This window comes from Polistes dominula, unplaced genomic scaffold (genome assembly GCF_049000335.1).
Source record: "Polistes dominula isolate Pdom_NZ unplaced genomic scaffold, Pdom_raw_medaka contig_31, whole genome shotgun sequence".
Taxonomy (NCBI): domain Eukaryota; kingdom Metazoa; phylum Arthropoda; class Insecta; order Hymenoptera; family Vespidae; genus Polistes; species Polistes dominula.
In genome coordinates, this window is record NW_028300925.1 from 4682047 (window position 1) to 4709250 (window position 27204).

At 28.2% G+C, this 27204-nt stretch overlaps 3 protein-coding genes and 3 long non-coding RNA genes across 8 annotated transcripts; 4 read left to right on the forward strand and 2 right to left on the reverse strand.

Annotated features, from left to right (window-relative positions):
• Nucleotides 1–333: 333 nt before the first annotated feature.
• LOC149032974 (uncharacterized) lies at nt 334–1782 on the reverse strand. Its single transcript, XR_016176180.1, has 2 exons — nt 1537–1782; nt 334–1006 (listed from the first exon to the last, which is right to left on the reverse strand). It is a non-coding gene; the product is annotated as an uncharacterized LOC149032974 (long non-coding RNA).
• A 1215-nt stretch (nt 1783–2997) lies between these two features.
• Vgn (vitellogenin) lies at nt 2998–9776 on the forward strand. The gene is made up of 7 exons (XM_015334853.2): nt 2998–3152; nt 3815–4545; nt 4754–5653; nt 5758–6802; nt 6885–8459; nt 8562–8989; nt 9068–9776. The coding sequence occupies exons 1-7, from the start codon at nt 3122–3124 to the stop codon at nt 9623–9625; spliced, it is 5268 nt and encodes a 1755-aa protein (XP_015190339.2). The 5' UTR covers nt 2998–3121; the 3' UTR covers nt 9626–9776.
• A 606-nt stretch (nt 9777–10382) lies between these two features.
• LOC107074022 (18S rRNA aminocarboxypropyltransferase) lies at nt 10383–12201 on the forward strand. 2 transcript variants are annotated; one of them, XM_015335037.2, is made up of 4 exons: nt 10383–10629; nt 10690–10856; nt 10938–11325; nt 11401–12201. In XM_015335037.2, the coding sequence occupies exons 1-4, from the start codon at nt 10515–10517 to the stop codon at nt 11508–11510; spliced, it is 780 nt and encodes a 259-aa protein (XP_015190523.1). In that variant the 5' UTR covers nt 10383–10514; the 3' UTR covers nt 11511–12201. The 2 variants fall into 2 exon arrangements, with proteins under 2 accessions (XP_015190523.1, XP_015190522.1); XM_015335036.2 differs by having other exon boundaries at nt 10388–10629; nt 11398–12201.
• Nucleotides 12202–13514: 1313 nt separating this feature from the next.
• LOC107073981 (F-box only protein 32) lies at nt 13515–27102 on the forward strand. Of its 2 annotated transcripts, none has more exons than XM_015334974.2 (7): nt 13515–14161; nt 19960–20006; nt 22397–22446; nt 22995–23181; nt 23764–23939; nt 24075–24325; nt 24585–27102. In XM_015334974.2, the coding sequence occupies exons 1-7, from the start codon at nt 14040–14042 to the stop codon at nt 24781–24783; spliced, it is 1032 nt and encodes a 343-aa protein (XP_015190460.1). In that variant the 5' UTR covers nt 13515–14039; the 3' UTR covers nt 24784–27102. The 2 variants fall into 2 exon arrangements, with proteins under 2 accessions (XP_015190460.1, XP_015190461.1); XM_015334975.2 differs by having other exon boundaries at nt 14110–14161; nt 22397–22632.
• LOC149032975 (uncharacterized) lies at nt 14168–17389 on the forward strand. The gene is made up of 3 exons (XR_016176162.1): nt 14168–14376; nt 17031–17145; nt 17260–17389. It is a non-coding gene; the product is annotated as an uncharacterized LOC149032975 (long non-coding RNA).
• LOC149032976 (uncharacterized) lies at nt 20576–22387 on the reverse strand. Its single transcript, XR_016176163.1, has 2 exons — nt 22064–22387; nt 20576–21967 (listed from the first exon to the last, which is right to left on the reverse strand). It is a non-coding gene; the product is annotated as an uncharacterized LOC149032976 (long non-coding RNA).
• Nucleotides 27103–27204: the final 102 nt, after the last annotated feature.

Sequence of the window (27204 nt, forward strand, 5' to 3'; positions counted from 1 at the left end):
AAAGTTTGGAATCATTTGTTGATTTCTATAAAAATCTAATATACCGATACATTATAAAATGATCTATCGTTATTGCATTAATTATTAATAAGTTGAATTATCTTGAAAAAAAAGATATAATATATTATATTTTCATAATAATCTTAGGATCCTTGATGGCACTAACCCTGTGCTACCGCCCAGTTTACACAATCATGTGAATACAACCTTGTATAGAACTTTATAAATTACTAGGGTGCCCCGGCCACGCGTTGCTGTGGCTTTTTTTGAGGTGAAAACTTTTTCAAAATCAGATCGATTTAAAAATCGTTAAATGAAAGAACGTAAAACTGATAAAAAAAAGATAATTTATTAATTAATAAAATTCATTATATAATTTTTTATTCTATATATTAATTACTAAATAAAAGTCTATATATAAAAATCAGTGTCACAATTTATTTGTCTATTAATAATTCTGAAACTGCTTATCTTATCTTATTGAAATTTGTTTTATTACATTCGTTTTTTTCCAACTTAGCACCTAGCATAATTTCAAAACACCAAACATCCATTTCTTTAATTCATTGTATTTAATAACATCAATTAATCTATTATATATTTACATATCGCAATAATATGATAATCACTAATCATAATAACACTAAAAGAAACATTATAAATCTGTAAGTTTTATGGATTGTACGATGTTTTTCCGTTCGTATTTTAGCACGAAAGTCATAGCTTCCTTTTTATATTCTTGCATGTAACGTGGACTGCCTATGTACGATTATGGTAGAATGACTGAATTACCAATTTCTGCGGTTTCGGCGTTGTTTACAATAGTCCCACGCAAGTGATTGTATTCTTCCGCACGCAGTTTCTGTTGATTAAATCGTAAGTATCATAGTCATTCGCTCCCTATCTTCACGTACATGTCTACTATGAATTGTTGGCAAAGTTCACGAAATCGTAGAATGATTTTGTCCTGACCGCGTCTAATCATCAACCGATACGCATAGTAATCCTTCGAGCAAAACATACATAAATAGAATTAATGAAATTATTTAATGATGAAAAATGTTAAAAGTATAATTAGGGCCAGGATTTTTGCCGCAGTTTTGAAATGATTAGTTTTAATTTATGAAATTATAACAAAAATATAAGTTTTATGGAAAAATTTTTCAAACAAAAGTAAAAAATTAAATTTTATGAAAACATTGTCTCTTATAATTTTTTCATACAACCAATATTTCCATTGACATTTCAAAATAAAGATTCATAATGATTGATTTTTTGGAAACTATGAAAATCTTAATTGTTCAATTACATTTTTTTAATAAAATTAAATTAAAATTACATTTTTATAAGATCAACAACATAAATAAAAAAAAGTATACTTACAACACAAAATCCGTTGTTATTGGAAGCTCGTGTCACGTAATCACTTGATTAACTAATCGTGCAAAATACACTCAAAATTGATAATTTAATAAAATTAAATTAAAATTACATTTTTATAAGATCAACAACATAAATAAAAAAAAGTATACTTACAACACAAAATCCGTTGTTATTGGAAGCTCGTGTCACGTGTTGAGTACTTTTGAGGTTATAAAATCACTTGATTAACTAATCGTGCAAAATACACTCAAAATTGATAATTTAATTATTATTGATAAAATAGGAATGATTAAAAGTTAATATAAGAGTTACACTGAGATAGCAAAATAATAATTGTCAACGTTACTACTACACTTGATGCATAAACAATAATGATGGCCGACAACTGTGTAGGGAGTAAAAAAAAGGAAACCGGCTTCGTTCTACTCCGTGCTGTTTACTGGGTCAGAAGTGACACCTATAAACATCTGGCGGGGATAATAATAACTAAATAAATGACGATTGATCAGTTATCGACCGGAGAGGAAAAATGATTAAATTACTAAAATGGCTATTAAAAAATAAGGGTTGATCGTAGAAGGGTGAAAATTAAGGATTGTATGTATTTTTGTATGTTGTATCATAAAAAAATAGAAATTAAAAATTTTGTCTAAAAAATGAAAAAAAAAGTTTAGGGGTGGACTACCCCTAACATTTAGGGGGATGAAAAATAGATGTTGGCCGATTCTCATAGATACCGGATAAGCACAAAAAATTTCATCAAAATCGGTTAAGCCGTTTCGGAGGAGTATGGGAACGAAAACTGTGACACGAGATTTTTATATATATATAGATTTACAAATTATCGATTTTGTTTAATTCTTCGTTTGAACAAATTTATAATATTTTTTCATGAAAACAGCAATTGTTCTTTTTTTCTTTTAAAAAATCATAATGGGTATAATCAAAAAAAAATATAAAATATTATACTTCTGTATTAATCTTGAGTAAAAATGATATTTTTTAATTAAAGATGATATTCTTACTTTTGTAAAAAATACAATTTTTATAATAATTAAAAATCTTTGTTATATTAATTAATAAATTCTTTCATATTTTTTATTCTATTTATTATATTGTATTTTACATAATAAAGAGATCTATGAAAAACAATGAAAATTGGAAATAATTATAGCCATATTAATCCATATTACATGAAAATTGATTAGTAATATGTCAGATATTCGATTAAATAGCCCTTTCTTAAAAAGAATAAAATAAATAAATTAATTAAACATTAAATGAATGAAAAATAATTTGTAGATGCAACATTTATAGATAGAGTCACCGTTCTCAAGAAAATAACAAGAGGTCACTGATAAGGCAATGCATTAAAAAAATTTCGATCAACGAACTGATGAATAAGAATTTTTCATTGATAAAATGTACTAATGTAATATCATTAGTGTCATTAACGTGTCACCTTGAAATGAGATACAGACGATTTAGAAATAAGTATATTATATATTTAAAGCTGTTTAAGTTGCAGTTATTTCAAAGGTCAAAATTGCATAGCTAAATGCGTCAGAAAAAAATATAATTTACACGCGTTGAGAATTATTTCAAGAAATCAATGATTAGCAGCCAGAGATGAGGTCAGAGATCATGTTAAAACTGCAAATGATCAGACAATATAAATACGTCTTTAAATGTCATAGTTTCATTCCCTGTTGGTTGATCTACTGAAATCATTGCCAATATGAGGTCTCCTTTTATTCTACTGCTATTAGGTAAGATTTCCACATTTATTTTTCTTGCGTTTTAACGTACCATACCTTAAAAGGAAGTCGGAACAAATTCATGGACTAATCATAAGAATAAGTTTATAAAGTGTAATTATTTGTACATTGTTTATACGTAACTTGATCAGTACTCAATTTTTTGTTTAATTACAACAATAGAACGTACAACTGTATGCATTGATAATAGCGACTATTATTCAATCGTTTTTTTAAATTATAATTATATTATAATCAACATAATTGAAATATAATATCAAATATCAACTTACCTGGCAATAAGGTACATTGATATAAATTATTTTAAATAAATATTTTCTCATTTATTTCATATGTAGATTTTTAATTTATTTATTTATTTACAGCCTGTTGAACTAGTAAATGAGCTTAGTTATACATAATATACTCTCGCATAATAACATAATACAATTTAACCTGCTATAATATAATAATATAATATACATAATGAATATATTTCACATATATTTTATAAAATGTATACTTACCATCTATACTTATTGTTAATATAAGATTTCTATATGAGTCAGTCGTTTATACAAGCTTTTTGCATGGACGATTCGTGTATATGAATCACTGGTAATAAAAAATTAAATTCTTAAGATATTTGATATATCTTTTTTCCTTTCTTACAGCTGGAATTGCTGCTGCAAGTAGTGCCGACGATGACAACCATGGCTGGACAGTTGGAAAAGAATATCAATATCTCGTACGTAGTCGTACACTAACTGGACTGGAAACCTTAGATGACCAATATGTTGGTATTTTAATGAAAGCGATACTAAGGGTTCAATATGTTTCTACTGACACCTTTAGATTAAAATTAATGAATCCTCAGTATGCTAAAATACACAAGAAACTACCAGACGGTTCGGAATCTTATATCTCTGATCAGATGTTAGAATACGAAGATCTACCATTAACTAATGAGCCGTTTATTGTTAAACAAAAACATAACATCTTCAGAGAATTGATCGTTAGCATGAATTTACCAGTTTGGGAAATAAACATCATCAAGAGTATCGTCAGCCAATTACAAACTGATACTCAAGGAGAAAACGTGAAAAGAACTAAGGGTCTTCAAATACCAGAAAATGAAAATCCTTTTGCCACTTTCCATTCTATGGAAGATAGTATTAGTGGAAGATGTGAAGTTCTCTACGATATCGTACCGTTAGCTGAACAAACCATTCATAATCATCCAGAATTATTACCAAATCCAAAAGTACGGGGTAAAGGAGAACTCTTCTACATCACGAAAACTAAGAACTACGAGAAATGCGATCAACGCATAGACTATTATTTTGGATTAAATGGAAATTTAAACTGGGAATCCGATATTAGAAACAATGATCGAATTATGAAAGTAAGTTAATATATCAATTTATTTGACAATAAAAACTTAAGTAATTTTACGTAGAACAATTGAACATCACGTTACCCAAACGGCTATGTCTCCGTTGGGATGCCGTGAGGTGCAATTGTAAAATATATCCGATTTACACTATACACTAAGCCTGTATAATTTTAAAAAGACATTAATTTTTCACACAATATGTTCATTCGATTTACAGAAAACCTCAACGTCTTATATGGTTTTATCTGGAACTCTTAAGGACTTTATTGTACAATCGGCTGTAACAACAACTAAAGTAATCATGAAGCCGAGACTAGCAGATGAACAAGAAAGCATTGTAATGAGTAAAATGAATGTGACTCTTGTTAGTGTCCAGAAAGCAACAGACCAAATACCAGAACCGATTCGTCCTATATCAACTGGAAATTTAATTTACACTTACAACGATCCATTTTCGGAAACTGAACGTCAACGACTTGGACAACCTGGCGAAAGTTATAATTCGATGTCGAACGAAATGAACTCTAATTCTGAAAGTAACGAAGAACTACGACTTATGAAGGAACTGTATGGTCACACTCTTGGTCACAAAACCAATGTTATTAATGACGAGGACAAAAGATATTGGCAGAAAAAACCAACGTTACAAGATGCACCTAGAAATCCATTCTTACCATTGTTCATTGGTAACAAGGGCAAGGCAGTCCTATTATCTGATAAGGTAGACTCTACTAAAATGGTATCGACACTTGCCGAAGAAATTGTAAACGAAATAGAAAATCCGAACACCATGTCTGAAGAAGAGACCTTAGAAAAATTCACGATTATTTGTAGATTGATCAGTAGCATGAGTTTAGAGCAAATCAACAATGTCGAAAGAAACTTGCATTCCATTATGAATGAAAATAGTTCTGACGAACGGACTCAAATTAAAAATGAGGACATTAAAGCTCTATTTCATGATGCAGTTGCTAGTGCAGGAACTGGACCTGCTTTGATGACTATCAAACGTTGGATCGAAGAAAAACAGATCAAAGAATCAGAAGCTGCCGAAATTGTATCAGCCCTTTATAAGACTGCACGAACACCTACAGCCGAATATGTCGATACTTTATTTGTAAGTATCATCCCCGTCATTATGTTGTTTTTTTATAGCCAAATTAAAATAAAATCTAATCCAAATAAAAAATATCAGTAACATACTTTCTTTTATTTATACAGGAAATGGCAAATAATCCAGAGATACAAAAACAAATGTATCTCAATTCGTCGATGGTTTTATCCTTCGCTGAATTAGTATATCTCACTCAAGTTTCTAATAACAGCATGTTCAATTTTTATCCAGTTAATGTTTTCGGCCGTCTATCATCTAAACAAAATGACGCAGTTTTAAGAAAATACATTCCATTCCTTGCGGAACAATTGAGGAAAGCTATCAAGGATGGAGATAGTCCAAGAATTCAAGTGTATATTATTGCTTTAGGTATAACAGCACATCCGAAGATATTGAGCGTTTTTGAGCCTTACCTCGAGGGCAAGGAACAAGTGTCAAATTACCAACGTTTCCTGATGGTTATGTCTTTAAGAAGATTAGCTGATGTTAAACCTAGCCTTGCACGTTCTGTCTTATACAAGATCTATCTCAATACCTGGGACGTTCATTATATTCGTTGCGCTGCTGTCTATTTACTAATGAAAACGAGTCCACCGTTAGATATGCTCACGCGTATGGCACAATTCACCAATTATGACTATAATAGACATGTCATTTCTGCAGTTAAATCAATGATTGAAAATGCAGCTAAGTTACCGTATCCTGAGTGGCAAGGATTAGCAAGCAATGCTCGCAAAGTACTTCATCTATTGAATCCAGTAGATATTGAATATTATGATTCACAAAATTATTTTGAGGAAGTTAGAATGAATGATCAGTTGAGTTACAGAATGTTAATTAATTTTATCGGAAGTGAAGATAGCATATTGCCAATGTCTATGTTCTTTGCTATGAAACCTTCTTACAATGATTTCCTTGATTATCCATATGAATTAGGTCTGAGTTTGTCGAGTGTAAAGAGTCTATTAGAAATGTATTGGCATAAATCTGAAAAAGAAAACGTTGGTGAGTCACCCACGGAGAAAATCGCTAAAATGCTTAACATCCAATCGAATGATGTTGAACAAGTGGAAGGAACATTCTTCTATAGGACGCCGTATCTTGATAGTTACTTAGCTTTTGATAATCATACCATTGAAAGAGTTTTACGTTGTAAGTTATTTTCATTTTATTTTAAATAATATATCAATTATCACACATAATTCTCACAAAAATATATTCTTTCTTATTCCAGATCTAATGTCTTCGAAGCACAGTGGTCGTGTTAACAAAAATAAATGGTTAAACCACGACATGATTATGAGTTTTCCTACTGAGACTGGTTTACCTTTTGTTTACGCCTTACATAGACCTGTATTTTACAAAATTAGTGGTGCAGCTAAACCAGATATGAAATCTGGATTCGAGCTTCGTCTACTTATGTGTACAAGAGATCAAGGAAGAACTGGATTCATAACACCATTTGATCATGAAGCATACGTATCAGGCATTGATACCAATTTACAAATTTTCCTACCATTTAGACTAAATTACAATTTCAATTCTGAAAAACATAGAATCGATTTAACAATTCGACCATCAAAAGAAGATGTCAATAAGAGGACCAAACTGGTACACTATAGTGAGATTCCTTATACCTCGCAATATGATCTCCTGTCGTTACGTCCATTGCTCTTAACCAAGAACACTCATAGAGTAGAATCGAAAAAACCAACACATATTAGAATTCCAGAAGATCTTAACAGCGTTATTGCCATAGAGGCTGAAGGTGAAAATCTTGTAACAAGATTTCAAAAATTCGTAGAAAGTTACGATAAGTGGGATGATATGGCAACTGAGTATTCAAGTGACGGTAGATACAAAAAAATTGACATTTATGTCAAATCTAATCTACAAGAAAACGAAGCTATTAAACTTTTTGTCGTTTGGGATTATATGCAAATTAGACCAGAAAATGATAATTCTGATGAGGGAACTTGGGAATCCGGCAAGAAAGTAGTTTTAACAGACCAATACACACCTGATAGCCCGACTAGAAGAAAAACTTACATGCTAGAAGCTTCTAAAGGTATGAATTCTGGAAATGCGTTTGTTGTTGACGTTGGTGTGGAAATACCCGGAAAATGGGGTGGTGGTCACGTTTTGACCTGGTGTATGGCTACTAGCGATGTTGAAAATAAATACCGAAGTCTTTCGTACATGCACGTGAACATACCTCAACATGGTGAAACTTTCGAAATTTGCACTAATGCTCAAATGAAAAAATCGGCAGTAGTACCTTTTGATTACCAGAAAATACTTAATGATGATCCAATGGTGAAATTCAGCCTTAATATTAAAGCTGGAACAACGTGTTCTGAAGGCAAACATATTGCCATTGAAGGAAAGATGAAACAGACTGAGGATTATAAAACGTATGTCCGAGAATCGTCAATGGCTAAGAAATGCAAGGAAAGTCACAAAAATAGAATTAGAGATTGCCAGGGAGCTATAAATATGGCTAGAAAAGTAAACGGAATGGAAATGACAATCAACTTTGATTCTGAACAAGATAATGATGCTATGTTAAATGCTGTCCAGAATTCAAACAAACTTTTAAAAATATCGAACATGCAACTTACGAGAAAATCAAACAACAAGGAAAACAACGAAGTAATGATTCAAATTAAATTATCACCTGACATGAAAAGCGCAGATGGTAAAATATCTATACCTGGAAACACTTTTACTTTCACTAATTTTGAAATGTGTCAAATATGGAATGATATTGATACTGAAACAGACGAAAAAGACACCACTGAACTTACAGGTAAATAATTTGACTAGTCTAAAATATGTAAACATTTTTAATTTCACATTTTATAGATAATTAAATATACAATCCTTTCATTAAAATCAACTGTTTTTTCAGAGTCGTGTACCATTGAAAATGATGAAGCAACAACTTTTGATGGTAAAGTCTATCCCTTGCGCCTTGGTAAATGTCCACACGTTTTATTAACCACCTACCCAAAACATAATCCAAACAAGTATAATGAATTATGGTATGTTCCTGAACATATGAAATTAAGCATTGTTGCCCAAGAAATGGAAAATAACAAAAAAGAAGTTAGAATTCAAATGGGTAATGACGAAGTTGTACTTCGACCAACTGGTATGGAACATGAAGTTATGGTTAACGGACAAAAAGTGAAATGCTCGCAGAAACAAAGCTACCAACAAGTCAAGAACGATGAAGTTGTCTATGAAATATATAAACTTCCTGGGCCTGCCGTCAAATTGTCATCAACAGAATATGATCTTGATCTGGTCTACGATGGCGACCGCGTACAAATTGAGGTATGTAATAGCTGCAGAAATAATACGTTATCTTTAAGATTATAATTCATAATAAATTTTATTATTCTTTCATTGTAGGTTCCTGACACATATAGAAAATCTATTCGTGGTCTCTGCGGTGATTATGATGGTAGACCAGAAAATGACTTTATCACTCCAAAGAACTGCATACTACAGAAGCCAGAAGAATTTGCATCCACATATATCTTGAAGGAACGATGCGAAGGAAATGCTTTGAAACATGCGAAAAAGGCTATGTTCTCTAAGTGCGTATCAGAGGTTACACGCTTCAGTGATGTGATAAGCGACGAGGAAGCTGGACGACCAACTACGAATTGGAAACAATGGGGTTATCACAAAAAAGATAATATGAACAATTGCCACAGTCATCGAATTAGAGCTGTAACCAAGGAGAATAAGATCTGCTTCACTATGAGACCTGTACCGATGTGTGCTAGCGGATGTAAACCTAATGGAACAAGGCAAAAGAAATATTATCTTCATTGTTTACCAAAGAACGAACAAAGTTTAGCATTGATGAAAAGAGTTGAAAAGGGAGCTAATCCTGATTTTAGTCAACGCACTCCTACCGGTTCTGAAATGCTCATGGTTCCCGTAGAATGTGTAGCTGCTTGAACAAAAAATATGCCATACTGCTAATAATAAAATATTTCTTTTTTGTTTATTTTATAAAACAATTATTATTATCAATATTGTTTTGTGAATATCGTATTACGTTTTTAATATAATATAAAATAAAAAATAAATTTGTATAATCGTTAAAAGACATACTTATTTAAACGATTATTGTCCAAATTATTTTTCAAATAATATTTACCTCAAATGAATAGATATAAATAAAAAAATTGTTTATTAATAGGAAAACATTTTAACTATTATCTTAAATATATATTTGATCGTTAAATGTGATGATAATAATAATAATAATAATCTATAAAAAACATAAAAAATAATACATATTATTGTTTCAATCTTATTATAACATAATTCATAAAATATCTTAAATCAAAAAATCTTTAGAAAAAGAAAAGCAATTTAATTGCAATCTAATTATAAAACTTAAACATTTCAATTTACAATTTGTAAAATAATTTTAAAACTACATATTTTTATAAATAATCAATAATCATACCTGACATTTCTTCTCTCATCTTTTCTATTTTTCAAAATAATAATGAATTTTCTCTTAACGTTGCATTATTTTTCAAAAAAGCAGTTTTAAACGAATATCATTCCTATATATATAATCACGTGTGCATAACATATATATAAATCTTCGTATATATAAACAATTCGTAGAGGAGACATATATATATATATATATATATATATATATATATATATAATAGCAAGGTTAGAGAATGCGCAGAAATCCTTACATAAAACTTAACCTCTACTGTAAATTTACATCAGTGTGTTTTAAAAGTACGAGGTAAACGGTGTGTCCAACATTTTCAAAATTTTAAATTTATTTATTTATCTTTAACTGAAAATTTCTAAAAAAATGTCAGCCCGTAAAAAGAATAAAAATAAAATGATGGACAGAAGACATCGTCGTGTATTAGGAAAGGAAGAAAAATATCGTCAAGAAAGAGATAAATCTGACAAGGAAGAATCAGGTTAGAATAAATGACTTGAATAAAATCTCTAAACTCTTCATCTTCTTATCATCTTTATAGAATCGGAAGAAGAATGGCCAATACCCTTTCCCGTTGCTATGTGGGATTTAGAACAATGCGATCCGAAGAAATGTACCGGTAGAAAATTATCTAGACATGGGTTAATAAAAACGTTACGGTTAAATACACGTTTTTCAGGTTTAGCACTCACTCCATCAGGCACACAAGTAAGTTTTAATAATTGTTCTTTTTTTTTACAATTTATGTTCTAATTATACGTAATATTTATAACAATTATTGAATTACAGTGCGTCAATCCAATGGATCGCAATATTGTACAGGATTTTGGTTGTGCCGTTGTGGATTGTAGTTGGGCTCGCATAGATACCACACCAATTGATCAAATAAAGGCATCCAATTCTCGCCTTTTACCTTTCCTCGTTGCAGCTAATCCAATTAATTATGGAAAAGCGTGTAAATTAAGTTGTGTAGAAGCAATAGCCGCAGCATTGATCATAACAGGATTTCCAGATGTAGCTAATTATTATTTAGATAAGTTTTCCTGGGGCCATTCTTTTCTTGAATTGAATAAGGAATTGTTAGAAAGATATGCTACCTGTAAGGATGCTAAAGAAATTATAGCTGTTCAAGATGATTTCATTGCAAACGCTAGACAAGAGAGATTAGATAGACAAGGTACAAATTTTTTACGATAACATTTTTCCTCATATAAAAATAAAAGCATATCTTAATATATCATTTTATTAGAAGCACTACCTGATTTTCCACCAACCGATACAGAATCTGATGAGGAAGAAGAGGAACAAAAAGATGACGATGTTAGTGAAATTAACAAAAAGCTACAAGATGTAAAAACGTAAATGTAATTTATAAAAAAACATTTCTATGTGGGACAAAATAGGCATGACTGATATATTTCACAATAGTGGCTAACACTATTTTAATTTGTTTCTGCATAACCTTTATTTAATTTTATTATACTTATGCGACATATAAGAAAGTTTTTTATTTGTAAAAGTCATAGTAGAAAATAATCCTGTATAATATTGCAATCTATTGAGTTGATATATCATAATTTAACGACTATTATAAATAGTTTATAGAATCTTATAAATCATATTCAAACAAAATTATTCCTGAATCTGTGTAACATGTAATTTGACTTTTTGATTTTCTGAATTTATATGAATAAAGATTGACATTTTTAAAATGAAAACAAAACATAACAATCCAAAAAGATAATTGTGATAATTGGCATATTATTGATATTTTAAATAAATAATTACGCAAATAATCATCTGTTAAACTCGTGAGCGTAAGAAACTCTATGGTCATGCCTACAAGCATATTAATTTATACCAAATTTATACTAAATATATATATTTAGATATAATTTTTAATTTATTTAAATAATATATTTAAATGAAAATGATAAAAAACTATGTAAATCACATTAGAATGATTTCTATGTGATATGAGCAACATGTTTGCCAAATCAATTAATTTCACAAAACAAAAAGTATAGAAAATTAATAAAGTTATATTATAATATATTGTGTTGACTATTAAGTAATGTTAGAATGTATAATATTTTATATCTGAAAAGAATGAGATTTTTTTTTTGAGATTATGATATTTTATATCTGAGAAAGAATATACAGATCATTTAACAAACAATTTGTCTAACAACAATTTGTTCAACAATGTTCACATTGTTGAATAGATTATGTTCATTAACCAATCACTCATTGTACTTGAATAAAAATACATTTTATATCTTAATATTGTTATACTAAAAAGCTATTTAATGTTTTATATCTAAATAAATAATACTATTAAATACTTTTTCTACTGAAACACTTTTTAATATTGCATATTAAATATGCAATATTTATATTTTTTATATTAAAAATTGTAATATATTACTTATTGATCGTCACATTGCATTGTTAAATCATTTCTTATTCAATGATCATACAATTTTAAAAATTTGTCAAAATAAATCTTTGAAAGATGAATCTTTCAAGATGATATTTGAAAGATAAATCTTTCAATAATGATAAGACTAATTATTAAAGAAATATATTTTAGACATACAAAATTAAACTTCAACTGAGTGCTTTAATATTACAATATAAAAATAAATTCCAAAAGTAAAGTTAATCACTTTGCTCAGGGAGAAACTCTTATATGTATCAATAATTATAACAGTAAATTAACAATAAGTGCAAAAAATGCAACAAATTGATTTTAAGATTTAATTTATAATAAAAATTGTAGTATATATATATATATATATATATATATATATATTATATACATTGCAATAAATATATAATTGAACAATTTCTTTCATATGTAGATAACTACATTCATTTATTCTTATTTTGAGATATTTAAGGATTTGCGTTAACATTGATTTAAAAATATTGGTAAATGTTAATGAATAAGAGTAATATTAAATTTTATTATCTAATAACAATTATAAAAACTGATATATAAAAAAGCGGACTTTTTTGGGCTATGTAGATGGGCTTATATTATTTTTAAATAATAACTCAATTAATCATGAATTTTAGTAAATAAAATTTAAATTGTACTAATTTTTGATAAAACAAATAATTGTAATAAAAAATAAATGATAAAATCAATGATTGAAATATTTAGATTTATTATTAATAATTCACTGTATGTACCAGCGATTACATGAGTGGACTAAATGAAAAACTTAAAAGAACTTATTTTATAATATATTTAATTTTATTATTTATATTATAAAATAAATCATAATATCAGTAATTTAAATATTTAGACTAATTGTCAATCTATTGCAAAAATTATTAACGCTTATAAGGTATTCGGAAAAAATGTATATGCAATTTAAAAAATTTTAAACATGCGCGCGCATGGAATGCTATTTCCACCAATAACGTCGAACAGGAGTATAGACGCATTCTTCCGAGTAGCCGGCAACGTCGCATTGTTTCTTTCGCGCACAGCTGATGCTTGACTGACGTCATAGAAACAAAGCCATGCGCGGTCGATCGTGCGACCGCGAAAGAAAGCGCACGGTCCTGGCCGCGATCGCATCGAGAAAACGTGACGTTTACTCGTAGCGTTGAGGGTACTCCTTGTAACCACTTTTTTCGCCAAAGAGATAACTACGACGACGACGACAACAACAACAAGGAGAGACGAGCCGGTGTTGTTCAGTGTGTTTCGCGTAGGCGAACGTGACCAAGCTATCCTGTCTTTCTCCGATTCTCTCTCTTTCTACCCTTCCTTCTTATCTCTCTCTCTTTTTCTTTCTGACGTATTCTTTGTGTCATCCTCTCTTCCTTTATTTACAAAAGTCGATTGTCAAAGTAAAATAATAAAAAAGAACCAGTATGCCGTTCATATCGAAGGATTGGCGTAGTCCTGGCGAAGAATGGGTTAAAACGGTCGAAGGATGGGAAAAGAAAAAAATCCTAGAGTGTGCGAATAATAAGACGTTGTCACTTCTACTTCGGTAAGTACCGTTCACCATCACATTTTATCCATATCCATACACATATACACATGTATATGCATCTGAAACTCTTTTATTTTAAATGTACACACATACTCTCTCCTTTCCGTTCTTGCGAATCCTTTTGAAGTAGTAGCATTCAATGAGAGTTACTATCTCTTTAAAAAAAAACAGCTGTCAGCTGAGGTACATTCCTCGTCAAAAAGATATCCCAGGTATGTTATATTTAATTTTTCAATGGTGTACGTCAAATTTGACGAATAATATAAAAATATTATGAGTTCAGAATATGAAGTTCATTGGAAATCAATCAAAATATCGTAGTTTTATGCATATAAGAAAGAAAACCTTTTATTAAATTTAAAAATTAAAATGATACCACGCACGCTTTGTTAATTTGTTTAGAGATTACTCAGTATTCTTTAATTTATTAACGAATAAAAATTAAAATACAATATCATACAAATTTGTAAGTATGAGACGCGAAAAATAATTAAACAAATCGAAAAAAAAGTAAATTCTTGAATTAAAAGAGCAACAGTTATCGGTAGCAAAGATATCGAAAGTAATCGAATGAAATCGTATGGTAATACATAATTTTTTTTAAAATATTAAAGATTAGAGTATTGGGTAGGCCAAGAGTATTGGTAGGCCATCATCGTTATTTGATTGCAATAAATGATCAATTTTGCGTATGGCTTCGAATTCGTTTATAACCATAAAGCAAAGAAAAAAATTCCAATGTTTTGAATATTCGTCGAGTTGTTGCAAATATGAAAAGGCTAAAATCGAAAAAAAACTTTGCATTAACGACGAAATAAAGCGGAATGTTTACGCTACTTTCCAAAAGAAAAAGCACATTGAAAAAAGAAATGGAGAAAAGTGCTGTTCTTAGACGGAAACAGATTTAGCCTGATGGGTTACAATGTTATTTTCACGATTCAACAACAAATGGGAGGAGACAGCGTAATGGTTTGGACCGGAATCGGTTATTTCGAACACAGGACAAGTATCAAATTCATCAATAGGAGAATGAATACCAATACGTGTTCAATATATAAATTTAATTAAAGAACAAATAAATATGATATAAATTATATTATATTATATATATGAATTAAAAAATGCTATTGCATATAAATGGAATATCTTCAATCAAAATTATATTAAAAATCTTTCTTTTTTTATAAAAAAAAAAACCAAAAAGGATATACTCATTATCAAATAAGCGCATATGTTTGAAAAGTAATTATTATTAGTTAAAATATATGTTGGTTATTATTGTGTATGTCCTATTATTTATTTTGTTCTAAGAATAAAACTCTTTTCTTTGTTATACGTTAAACCTTAAGACAATGTGTAAATTATTTCTAACAAACCATATATTATATTTTGATTTTCAAAATATTGTTATATTATTTGTAACAGACGTTAAATTGTACATTAGTTATTGAAAATTTAAAAATAGCACATCTGGCCTATCTTTTCGACAAAGAGTGCAAGTATTTACGGCAAATCGTTCCAAAGCGCAGGACTCGTTTCTCGACACAGTGATAGCATCGAATAACAGATACTGTACTACTTCTGTTTTCGATATTTCTCTTTCTCTCTCTCTCTCTCTCTCTGCAAATTAGTTCATCTTTTTTTAATACATTCCTGTAGTATGCACTTTTTACTGTGACGCAGTTCACGTGAATTTTACTAAATTTATATGCATACCTTTTCAATTTAATTACATTAGGCGGACAAATAAATGAGCATACGCAATTTTTGAGAAATATCAATTTTTTTTATTTACTATTATTATTATTATTATTATTATTATTATTATTATTATTTTCTTTACTTTTTTTCTTATTCATTTCAATCGCAAGTAGACACAATGCATCAGCCGTTGTCATAGGCTTCGCAACAAGAAAACTGCCGACCGCAAAGTGGAAGACTTTCTATGTTGCTCAACGATAGATCGTGTTCCCCTCTTACTCTCGAGAGTTCAGTCTAGTTTTCCCTTTTTTTTTCTTTTCTTCTTTCTTTCTTTATTATATAAGGTCAACTACCTTTAATAACGAAGAAAGCCGTACGTAGTGACTAACGTTAAGTAGGCACTATTTAAAACTCTGTTTAAATTACTAGTTTGGATGAAAATTTTCTAGAGCTATTTTTTTTCTTCACTTCAAAACTTGTTATACCTGTATGTATGTGTGTTTGTATTTTTTGTTCTTTTTTTCTTTATGTATTTACGAAAAGTTGATTAATTTTTAAATTTTTATAATATTAACATTAAATCAAGTTCTATCAAAATTATATGCGTAAATTAAAAAGTCATTGTTCGTAACCATCTGATCTTAATCTTTCTTATGATTTTTTGAATTTGAGGTAAAGATTTTTTTATTTTTTTTTTAAATTTAATTTCATCGTAACTTTCAGTGACGACAAAAAATAGAAGAAAGTTAATTCCTGCGTATTTTTCTTTAAATGTTTTATAATTTGGAACGTTACAAGATATAGAATATCAATCATTTTTACTTTTTGCCTGATTCTAGTTTTGATGGATTATTTAATATCCTATTTGATTTTGTATTTAATTCAAATTCAGATTTTTGTATCATATGATTTGGAACAGTTAACTACAAAATGGTGGAACTCGCTATCTTTATTTGAAACATTTCCGTTTATTGAATCAATTAATGTTAATAAGACATAATATATACGCAATAAATAATATTATAAAAATTGTATAATATCTAACATAAATTATTAAACAATACTATTATAAAAATTAATATAAATATCAAATAAGTTAAATACGTTTGTAAATTTAAACAATAGTACAATATTAAATGAAGAATTTCGTAAATTTTATTTACAGCTGGCTTGTAAATTGAAATAAAAATTTAAAAGATACTTGGATTATTTTTAGAATTGAAAATGAAATTTTATTGCAGTTTTAACTTACAAAGTACTCGGATCGTAAATACAATTAGGTAAAGAGTTTCAAATAGATTTTAAATAGTTTTGAATAAAAGAAACATTAAGTAATTAGAAAGGACTGTTTTATACTGTTAAGCTTTTAAATTGTTTTATTATATGGCTTTTAGGGTTTTCAACAACTTTGACGAAGAAACGAAAAAGAAGTTAAATAAAGAATGCTTGAGATCAAAGTCAGGGATTAAAAATGGATTACAATTATTAAGTTGTAACGGTATAATAGATCAAAGAGTCTATAATATATAAATTATACAATAGACGAATTTGTACAAAATTGAATTTTTTTTATCTATTAAATAAATCATTAAAAATTAAATAGTCCATAATTTCCATCGAAGTTTAATGAACTATAAATTAAATTTCATTAAAATTACATAGAATCAGTATAAGTCATAGGAAAAATACGAATACAAGGATATATTAAAATCTTTCATATTAATAATCCAAATTGTTATATTAACATATTGTCGATGTAAAAATTAGTTCACTCTTATCGAACGAATGGAATAATAATTTTTTTATTGCATCTTTGAAAGATAATCTTATCAATTCGATCAATTAGGTTATCCCTAAAAAGTCTTAAACAATACATAACTTAATCATACATAGATGAGAGCACGTAATATCAAGATAGGAAAAGAAAGTAGGAAGGAAGAACAATATATATATAGTATAATGCTGTATCCTTGAAGTAAATAATTGGAATCCTCGAAATCCAGAAAATGTTATCTGTGACGTTGGTTGTATGCTGGTATAGAAGTAGGTCATGACCTAGCTAATACGATCTCTACCTATTTTCATGATTCCTCTCGGTACACTGCCTGCTCTCTCGGCCTTGACAAATGTATCCCTCAATAATTTGTCACTTTAAGAGCGTGCTTCTGCATCGCAAAGTAAATGCTTGTCAAGTTTAATATTTGAAATATCTACTTGCAATGTTATATTTTATATACAATATTATATCAAATTTTATAAAAGAAAGAAAAAACAAAATTTTATGCAGTTACAATTTTATTCATCTCTAATTGTAAGTGTATCAATTAAATTACTTGTGAACTGTTTGTTGTTTGAAAAAATATTTGAATATAAAGTTGTATGATATCGGAAGGATTAATCGATATAATAAACATTTATTGAGATGTGAAGGTCATTTGAAGATTTTTAATTTTTTTATTATAAAGTGTAAGATTTGATTCTATAATTTAAAAATGTATTAGATTCTGATTACAAACAATTCAATATACTTTCTAATTGCAGAGTCAAAATTTAACTGCTATAATAAAAAAAAAATTACAATAATTTTTGTATCTCTATAAATATGTAAAATAGTAAAAAACTAATTGTTACATTACGTATCTCACTTTTGATGTTATACAACTATCATTTGAAATATTACAAATTCTATTTTTGTGTTAAGCTGAATTTGTTGATATTTCTCTTTTTTTTTTTTTTCTTCTCATTGTTACTTTTCTTTTTTTTCCCCTCAATTTTAAATACATGCTAAAAGTAGCGATACAATAAAAATGAGAACGACCATTACGTTTCATCCTTTGCGAATTCTTTTCACTACTGATCCACTTACGCCACAATGACAATCTTATCAACCCGATTGTGACGTTCTTTCTCTTTATTGTTCTTTCTCTCTCTTTCTCTCTCTCTCTCTTTTTCTTTCTTTCTTTCTTTCTTGTTTTACTGTTACTATATTACATTGAACACGTAATTGCATTAATATATAAAAATCCTATGTTTGTATTTATTATATTATGAACAACGTGTAAATAATCTTTGGATAAATTAAATGTCGTAAGTGTCTAAATATGTAACCTGTATAGTACATATTACATGCGAAAAGATCGATGAAAACATCAAGTTTAAACAGATCGCGTGTAACAAAGCTAGGAAAATAATCATCTGTTTAAATCAACCTTGATACCTTTTTATATAGAATAAATGCATAAGAACTATTAGATCGATATTTGCAATGTCAAGATTTATGTATAATGTATTAACATGTATGTTATATGCATGTAAACATATATATGTAATATATACCGTGTATGTATAAGTAATTACATATTATGTATATAATATTATATATATGTATATGTAATAGATCGTATATGCAAATAAATGTATGTATGTATGAATAAGATTATATATGTACAAACATGAATACACAAATAACATTATATTAAATTGTTCGGAAAATTCAAATCCGGTTTTAATGAAAATTTCAAGACATAACACTGTAATATTTTGATTTATTTATAAACCGGCACGAATTTTCCAAGCAATCAAATACATAGATAAATATAATACATACGTAGCTGGATTAAAAAATTTAGAGCCTAACATAGACACCATTTTTTTTTTTTGGTCAACTCACTTTTATTTTTCGATATAATTTTTTATTTTTTTTTTTATTTCTATTTTTATTTTTAGAGTACATACATATATATATATTTCACTTACATATACATACAACTCTTCTATTATAACATCAATCGTTTTATCAAATGTGTCATGAAGTATTAATGCTTACATAATGTCGTGGATTAATGGTGTGAGGTTTCTCTCCCAGTGCTACGTAAGCGGATTAGTGCAAGGTCTTTTAAAACGACCTCATCTGCGATTCATCGACCTTAACTCATCGGAACTAGAGAAACAATTTGATATGAGCTATTAGAAAAACTTATTACGATAACATTTAGAAAATGCTAATGCAATAAATGAAATATAGATTTACATGTATGTGTAAAACATTAATAAGAATTATTGGAAAATTCGTTCTGTAATTTCTTTTTTTTCAGAGGTGAAAAAGATGCAGGAGACAAGAAGGAGAAGGATAGAAAAAAAGGTAAGTAATAATAATAATTTCAAAGTATTACAAAGTTTGATTGATTTATCCTTTTATTCACGTCATGTCAAATTTTGAATTCACGCAAATTAGAATATACTTAGGTAGATTTGAAAAGTTTTGAGCCTAGCATAGAAACAATTTTTATTTTCGATCAAACTCACTTTTATTTTTAGATGTAGTTTCAAAGCTGTTAGAGACAAATAAGCATACAATTTTTTAACTTAACTTTATACATATATGTATAGCTATAATTTTTAACATTTAATTTATTATATTATTATTTATTGTAATTATACAATTATCACGCTACAAAATTATTTCTTAGTTTATATATACATATAAATTTTAAAATAATTTTTTAAGTCCTTAATTTAATATAATAATATATTATTATATTTACCAGATATTTAAAAAAAGGTAATATTACAAATTGTTATCTTGAAAAAATAGTATTTTTAATAAAAATTATTCGGTCAATAGCTATTTGATTTCAAGGGTGAAATATTATGGCATTTATTGTTCTTTATTTAGCGGAAGGTTTCAAGGCCATTTAAAGGTCAATTGTGTTTTTCTTTCTTTTTTTTTCCTCTTTTTATTTATTTATTTACTGGACCTACTTTTTTATAGCGACAATATATTCTATAGAAAAAAAACAATTACTGTTATTTGAAATATTTCTTCGAACCCCCCTAGACGTGGTATTTTTGAGTTAGGACTCAAAAATAAATTAGTCCATGAAGGATTATTACTTTGGTAAAATTGATAACTCGTTATATATATACATATAGGTTTCTTTTTACATGGTAGTTTTGTTTTATGCAATTCACATTTACACGGTATTTTATGTAGACGTTTTATTTACATAGTTTATTTACTTTGTATACAGCTGCAGAAATGCATATTAATTAGTTTACAGAAAATTTCACATATATTGTGCATATTTAAAAATAAAAAATATTTTATATTTTTCATTTTATAAATATAATAATATTTTATTATAATAAAACAATAAAAACAATAAAAAATATTTTATATTTTTTATTTTTCATTTTCCTTACACAGTAATTTTATTTTGTGTGTTTATCAAATAAGATATATTAGAGTATATTAAATATATGGATATTAGTTATAAAAAAATTACAATGATCTTGATTAATCGCAGTCAGAGTGATTAATTTTTGAATGAAAGGAAAGAGACAATAAAGGAAATAGAAGGGCGTAGAAGTGGGGTGGTTTGTTATCGATTAGCAGAGTAAGTTCCGACCTTCGTTTTCATCCCAGCGTAATTTCAAGTTCGTCGGTTTCGAGTGGGAAGATCATTACGATGAACTGAGGATAAAAAATAGAAGAGGACAAAGAAATTAGAAAGGGAAAGTGTACTTTTCCTCTCTGTCGTTCAATAGCCCGAGCAAAATTCTATTTTAAAAGCCAAGTTTCAAGCATCAATTTTTTTTTAACTTGCTTTTATATTTTGTTTGTTTTATTTTATATTTCATTTTAGTGAGTAAGTTAAAATAATATATGTATGTACGCAAGGTGTCTCAGTTTTATCCGCAAAATTAAACCAGTATTTTTTATAAATAAAAATAAAAAACAAATGTTATATAAACATGGGCCTTTAAAAATTATAAAAAAAAATACAAAATTACAACAGACTACTCAGTTATTGGATACCACATAGGAATAGATTATCGATTGAAATTACAATTCCATTTCTAAATATTGTCTGTTATTATGAATGCAGACCTGGTGTCTATGGAGAATACAATTTATTGCATTACTAATCTCTTGTCCATTTTCCTTAATTGCAGCAAATACGTCGTAAATCCTTCACATTAATTCCCTACGCGTATTAATTTGTGTTTGATAAACTTTTGCTTTTGCTGTTTGCCACAAGTACAAATCCATTGACGTGATTTCTCATGATATTAGTGGCTAAATAATTGATCCTCTTCGACCTATTCAGTGTATGGGATAATAATTATTTAACTAGACAACCATATATATAATTGTAATCATAAATGTTGACGAAATAATAATAGAATGTTTCTTACCAATTCTAACTGTAATTCATTTCTTAAGAAATCTAAAAGAGACTGCTGTTAATCTTTTATACTAAATAATAAATGATCAAATAGCTACCAACAATGTGTTCTTATGTTATATCGAGAAAACAGCGGTCCGTTATCATTTAGTATTTTTATTACAACTTTTTAAAAAGGCATTTCAAAGTCCATATTTATATAAAATTTTATTCTTATTTTCAATTATAAAATATGCTGATAAAATTTTATGGAAAAAATTGGAATACCCTATACATACATGTATATGTAAGTATATATAATATATATATACATTTTGTTTTATTTTATTTTTCATGATTTTAGAAAATGCCGTCCAACCGCATTGCCACATCACGTTGAAGTGCACACGTGAGGTGAGTGACTCCTTCCGCAGATGTCTTTATTTTTAGCACGGACTCGTGAAAGATGGAAGAAATGGGATTGGCCTCTTAAGAAGCCGGTCGGTCATTCGTCTGTCATGCTTTACTAGAGGGTGAAAAAATCGTATGAAGGGAGAAGAAAGGAAATACAACGTGACCAATGGGTCTTCGTTAGAAATAGTATGCGACGATACGTAGTATTACACTTGGTATTTATAGACTTTAAGTGTATTATAAACTATATATTTTTTTTAATTCTTATTTTTGTTTTTAATTTTCCAATCACATCAGGTATATAATATTACTATTGTGAAGTATTCGGTTGCCCAAAAAGTTCATGCCGATTTTTATACAGAATATATATATATATATATATTTATAAATTGACATCAACTTTCCAGGCAATCCATTATTTATTAAAAAAAAAAACAAATGAAGTTATGAATCGTCATTTTAAAGTTAAATTCGATTTTAAATAGAAATAGAGTTTTTATTGAAAGTATATTAAATATTAATAAATATTTAAACGTCATTTTTTACAGATCGCCGGTTTTAATGGATTAAGTGACGCTTTGAAGAGATTAGACTTTTTATCGGCGGTACATGACTGTCGTCGATTTAATTACATCGTAAGACTTTTGGATCTTCTAGTTAGTCACAGAATGGGTGGTTTGAGTGGCTGTGCTCAACGAGTCCTTTTTAATATGTTAGAAGAAGTAGCATTGGAAGGTAAGGAAAAACTTAATTTGATAATTAAAGGGCCATTTACTTTCTCATATTATGATGAAAAAATCGATATTTCTAATATTTTTTAACACTTTTTTTACCGCTAGCCGATTCATCGGCTTTTATTGCCAACGCTCATCGACAGTTAGCCGATTAATTGACTTTTCTATTGCTAGAAACAAAAGTATGCGCATCTAAGCCGGTAATAACTAAACAGCAGCCTCAAAAACGAGCGGTCAAATAAGTGTTAACCAGAATGATCCCTCAAAAATAAATTCAAATTTAATATGAGCCATTTAGTCTAAAAGAATTATTTCCATTTTTCGAATTTTTACAAATGTTTCTACCAAATTATACTTGATTGATGCTTAACTTTCCATATTTAAAATTAATTTCCTTAATAGTAAACATCATTGAATACAAAAATTTTGTATATTTATTGAATATTAAATGATATGACAATGTATACAATTTTATCAATTTTTTCTACATTTTTTTTAATGAAGTAAATCAATTATACAAATCAACGATTCATATAAACTGTTAGTTTGATCTTGCAATACATTTTCAATGATTTTTCATCAGTATCCTTATCGCAACAACAAACTGGAAGATTAAGACGATTAATCGAAAGAGTTAGAGCATTCAGTGCTGGATGTTGTTGGGGTGGAAGACCTCTAGGCTCAGTAATTTTATGGGAAAAACATAAAGCAGCTTTGGAAAGGATCTTACAAATTGCCTCGTCTATCACTATAACTCAGGTAAATTGTTAGAAATATATTTGCTTGGTTGGTTACTTAAATTTGTTAAATATGATTATTAATATAACAATAGTTATATTCTATAAATTAAACAGTTAGTTATGTAAAAGATTTTAAATTAAAATCATTATATAGCCAGACGAGGAGCAACAACCACAATGGTCAGATTTACCAGCAGAATGTCGCAGAGAAGTTCTTCTTCGATTAAGCGACCCGCAGGACATCGAAGCTTCATCAGAAGCATGCGAACACCTCGCAGTTTTAGCTCAAGAACAAAGAATATGGCGAGAACTAGCACAATATCATTTTACTCCACAACAAATAGCTACTACCAGACAAAATAATCCGGAGAAAGATTGGAAGACTATATTTACTATCGCTAGGAGGTAAATAAATATATGTAAGATTCGTGAAAAAAGACTGGAGCACTTAGACAGACTGAACTGAGACTCGAGCCCGGATCTTTCTATTTCCGGGCGACTGCTCTTATCCATTGAGCTATCCAGGGCCCACCGACCCAATCTTTCTTCACGAATGCTTATAATGTTAAGTTTGGCATGGAGGCGTTTTGTTCCACACATATATTTATATAGATAAATTTTGAGTTAATTTAAAGTTAACTAATTTGTAATTATCATTGTCTAGGTCATTCGGTTTGCGAGAAGAATACGCAGAAATGATACAATTATGCCGCAATTGTCGTTGCTTATTTTGGAGATCCTTGGGCCATCCATGTATTGCTGATCAGGATCCAGCATTTCAAGAGAAGTTAGCCGATGTAGATCAAGCTTCTCTTCATGTTCCAATACCGCCTCAAACTTTCCTTAAGTTTTTTTCACTATGAAGGCTTTTCGTTAAGTGTTTTGTAAAGAAAATAATAGATATGCGGCAATATATGCGTGCATATCCGTAGAATATGTCTGTGAATAAGATTTAAAAAGAGAAGGTCAATGGAAAAAGGAAAATATAAGTCATAGGAAGAAAGGAAAGATACATGACAATGTGATGATGTGATCAAAAAATTTCGACATTATATGCAAATGATATAATATAGCAAAGATAAAGATATTTAAAAGTTCTATTGCACATAGAGATCTTATCGTTATGGAAAGACCTTTAAAATAAGTTATATCTAATGTATTATGATTGCATATCTTAAGAGTTTCTAATTCGTCGTTACGAAACTTCAGATCGTGCAAAAATTCTTAGAATGCTTCCTTCCCTTCAAATTTATTATGGCAACTACTTCCCAAATCGCAAAGTATATTTCTGTAATTTCTGAAATTTGAATAGTTATAATAACTTGTAAACGATAAGTACTAGTCGTATTAAAATATTGATCGTTAGATATATTGTATATGTGTTTAAAAAAACAAAACACAAAAGATATCCAACTACGAAGATAGGCTTTCAGGGTTTTTACCTTTGTTAAGAAAGTCTATCTTTGACTGTCTGTTCTTAGATAGACTGCATTATTTTTATGCAGCAAATATACATTTGTCATTTGTGAAATAATATTGTTTTTATTCGAAAAATATCTATTCTATTAAACTAAAATAATCCTGCCAAGTAAATGATAATGAACTTTATTTGAGAAAAGAAAAAGAATTCTTGTTGCAATTTTCATTTACATTTATTATTATTGGATATGTGGCGAGTGTGTATATATATTTACATATTGTAACTAATAGAACATTCGAAGTTCATTTTCAATAATTTATCTTATGTTAGTTGATTTAATTTGATAAAACTGTTTCGTATAGTAAATATAATTGTGTTTTCGAAGTATACTGAACTACATTTTTATCAATATTTTTTAAAGTATACATAATATGTTGTAACGTAAGTTAAATATTTCTTATAAAAAGAAAATATATTTGAGATAATACTTTAAATATTACTAAAGTTTTTCGTAACATTTAACTCTGTTATGGAAGATTACGATTTTGTTTTAAAAATCTAAATTTTTAATGTTAATTTTTTTTTAACGTTACAAGTATGTATTCAAATTTTATGAATTTTTTTATACCCTTTATACAATAATGATAAAAATGTAATACAGAGACGTGCAAATTTTTTGTCAGAGAAAAATATTCGTTACTGTTATTCGATCAACTTTAATCGAGTATACTTACTCGATACAAATAAAATATATACATATAATTGTTGTAAAAATCTATTTAGAAAAAATAAAAAGAAATATTGGTATAAGGAACGATTGACTTAGTAAGCCAATTTTGTATGTCTCTGCTATAACATATCTTAATTGTTATAACTATGTGCAAGTATTTTATTTATATAAAATAGATACTAACAGCAAATGATTCAGTAAACTCTCAACTTTACGATAATCTATGTAAGATATTATAATTTATTAAAAGAATAATTTGTAAACTGTCTTCGTATAAAATATGCATATACACTTTGTTATATGCATGGATATTAAATTATGATATAAAAAAACAAGCATACACAAAGATAATTCAGACAAATCACGAAGTATCTTTTCTTTAAAAGTATGAAATACTTTGATTGAGACATTTAAACAGCATATGAACTAATTAATGGTATTCTGTATAATCGTACAAAATGAGATCCTATTTACACTGCTCTGTATACATTTATTATACATACGTATGTACTCATTTAGCTATAACGACAGAAAATTTTTTTAAATCTTTATAATTTATCATCAATATACGAATATTATAATTGATTAATCGAAGAAAAGAAAAATTATACTGCCAATATGGATGCTATTGCATTTAAATGAATTGAACAAATTGTTTAGAAAATTTTTCTTTAGGAAAAAATGTGATGTTTTGGATATTTGTTTTTTGTTTTATATTCATGTAGTCTTTTAAGATTATTGCATGACTTACACAGTTCATTAACCTAGTCATTAAAAAGTTATTAAAATTGAACGTTCAGGTGTGTGTGCGTGCGTGTGTGCGCGCACGTGATGTGTGTGATATTTAATGACATTATAATTATTTACTCAAAATTTTGGCAGCTCATTGTGAAATTTGGAAACGAATTAAAGTCATTATATCATAATTAAGAACTATCCTACGATAAGATTTATTTTAATTATATGTGTGTGTGTGTATACAGTGAGGTTGTACAAATTGCAAAATAAAATTTATTTAAATATGTATATGTACATACGCGATGTAAAAGTTATTTTCGGACACGTGCGTGAAAAGAATTTATAAAATATTTTTATTAATATCTAGTATACATATATTTAATAATACGTATGTAT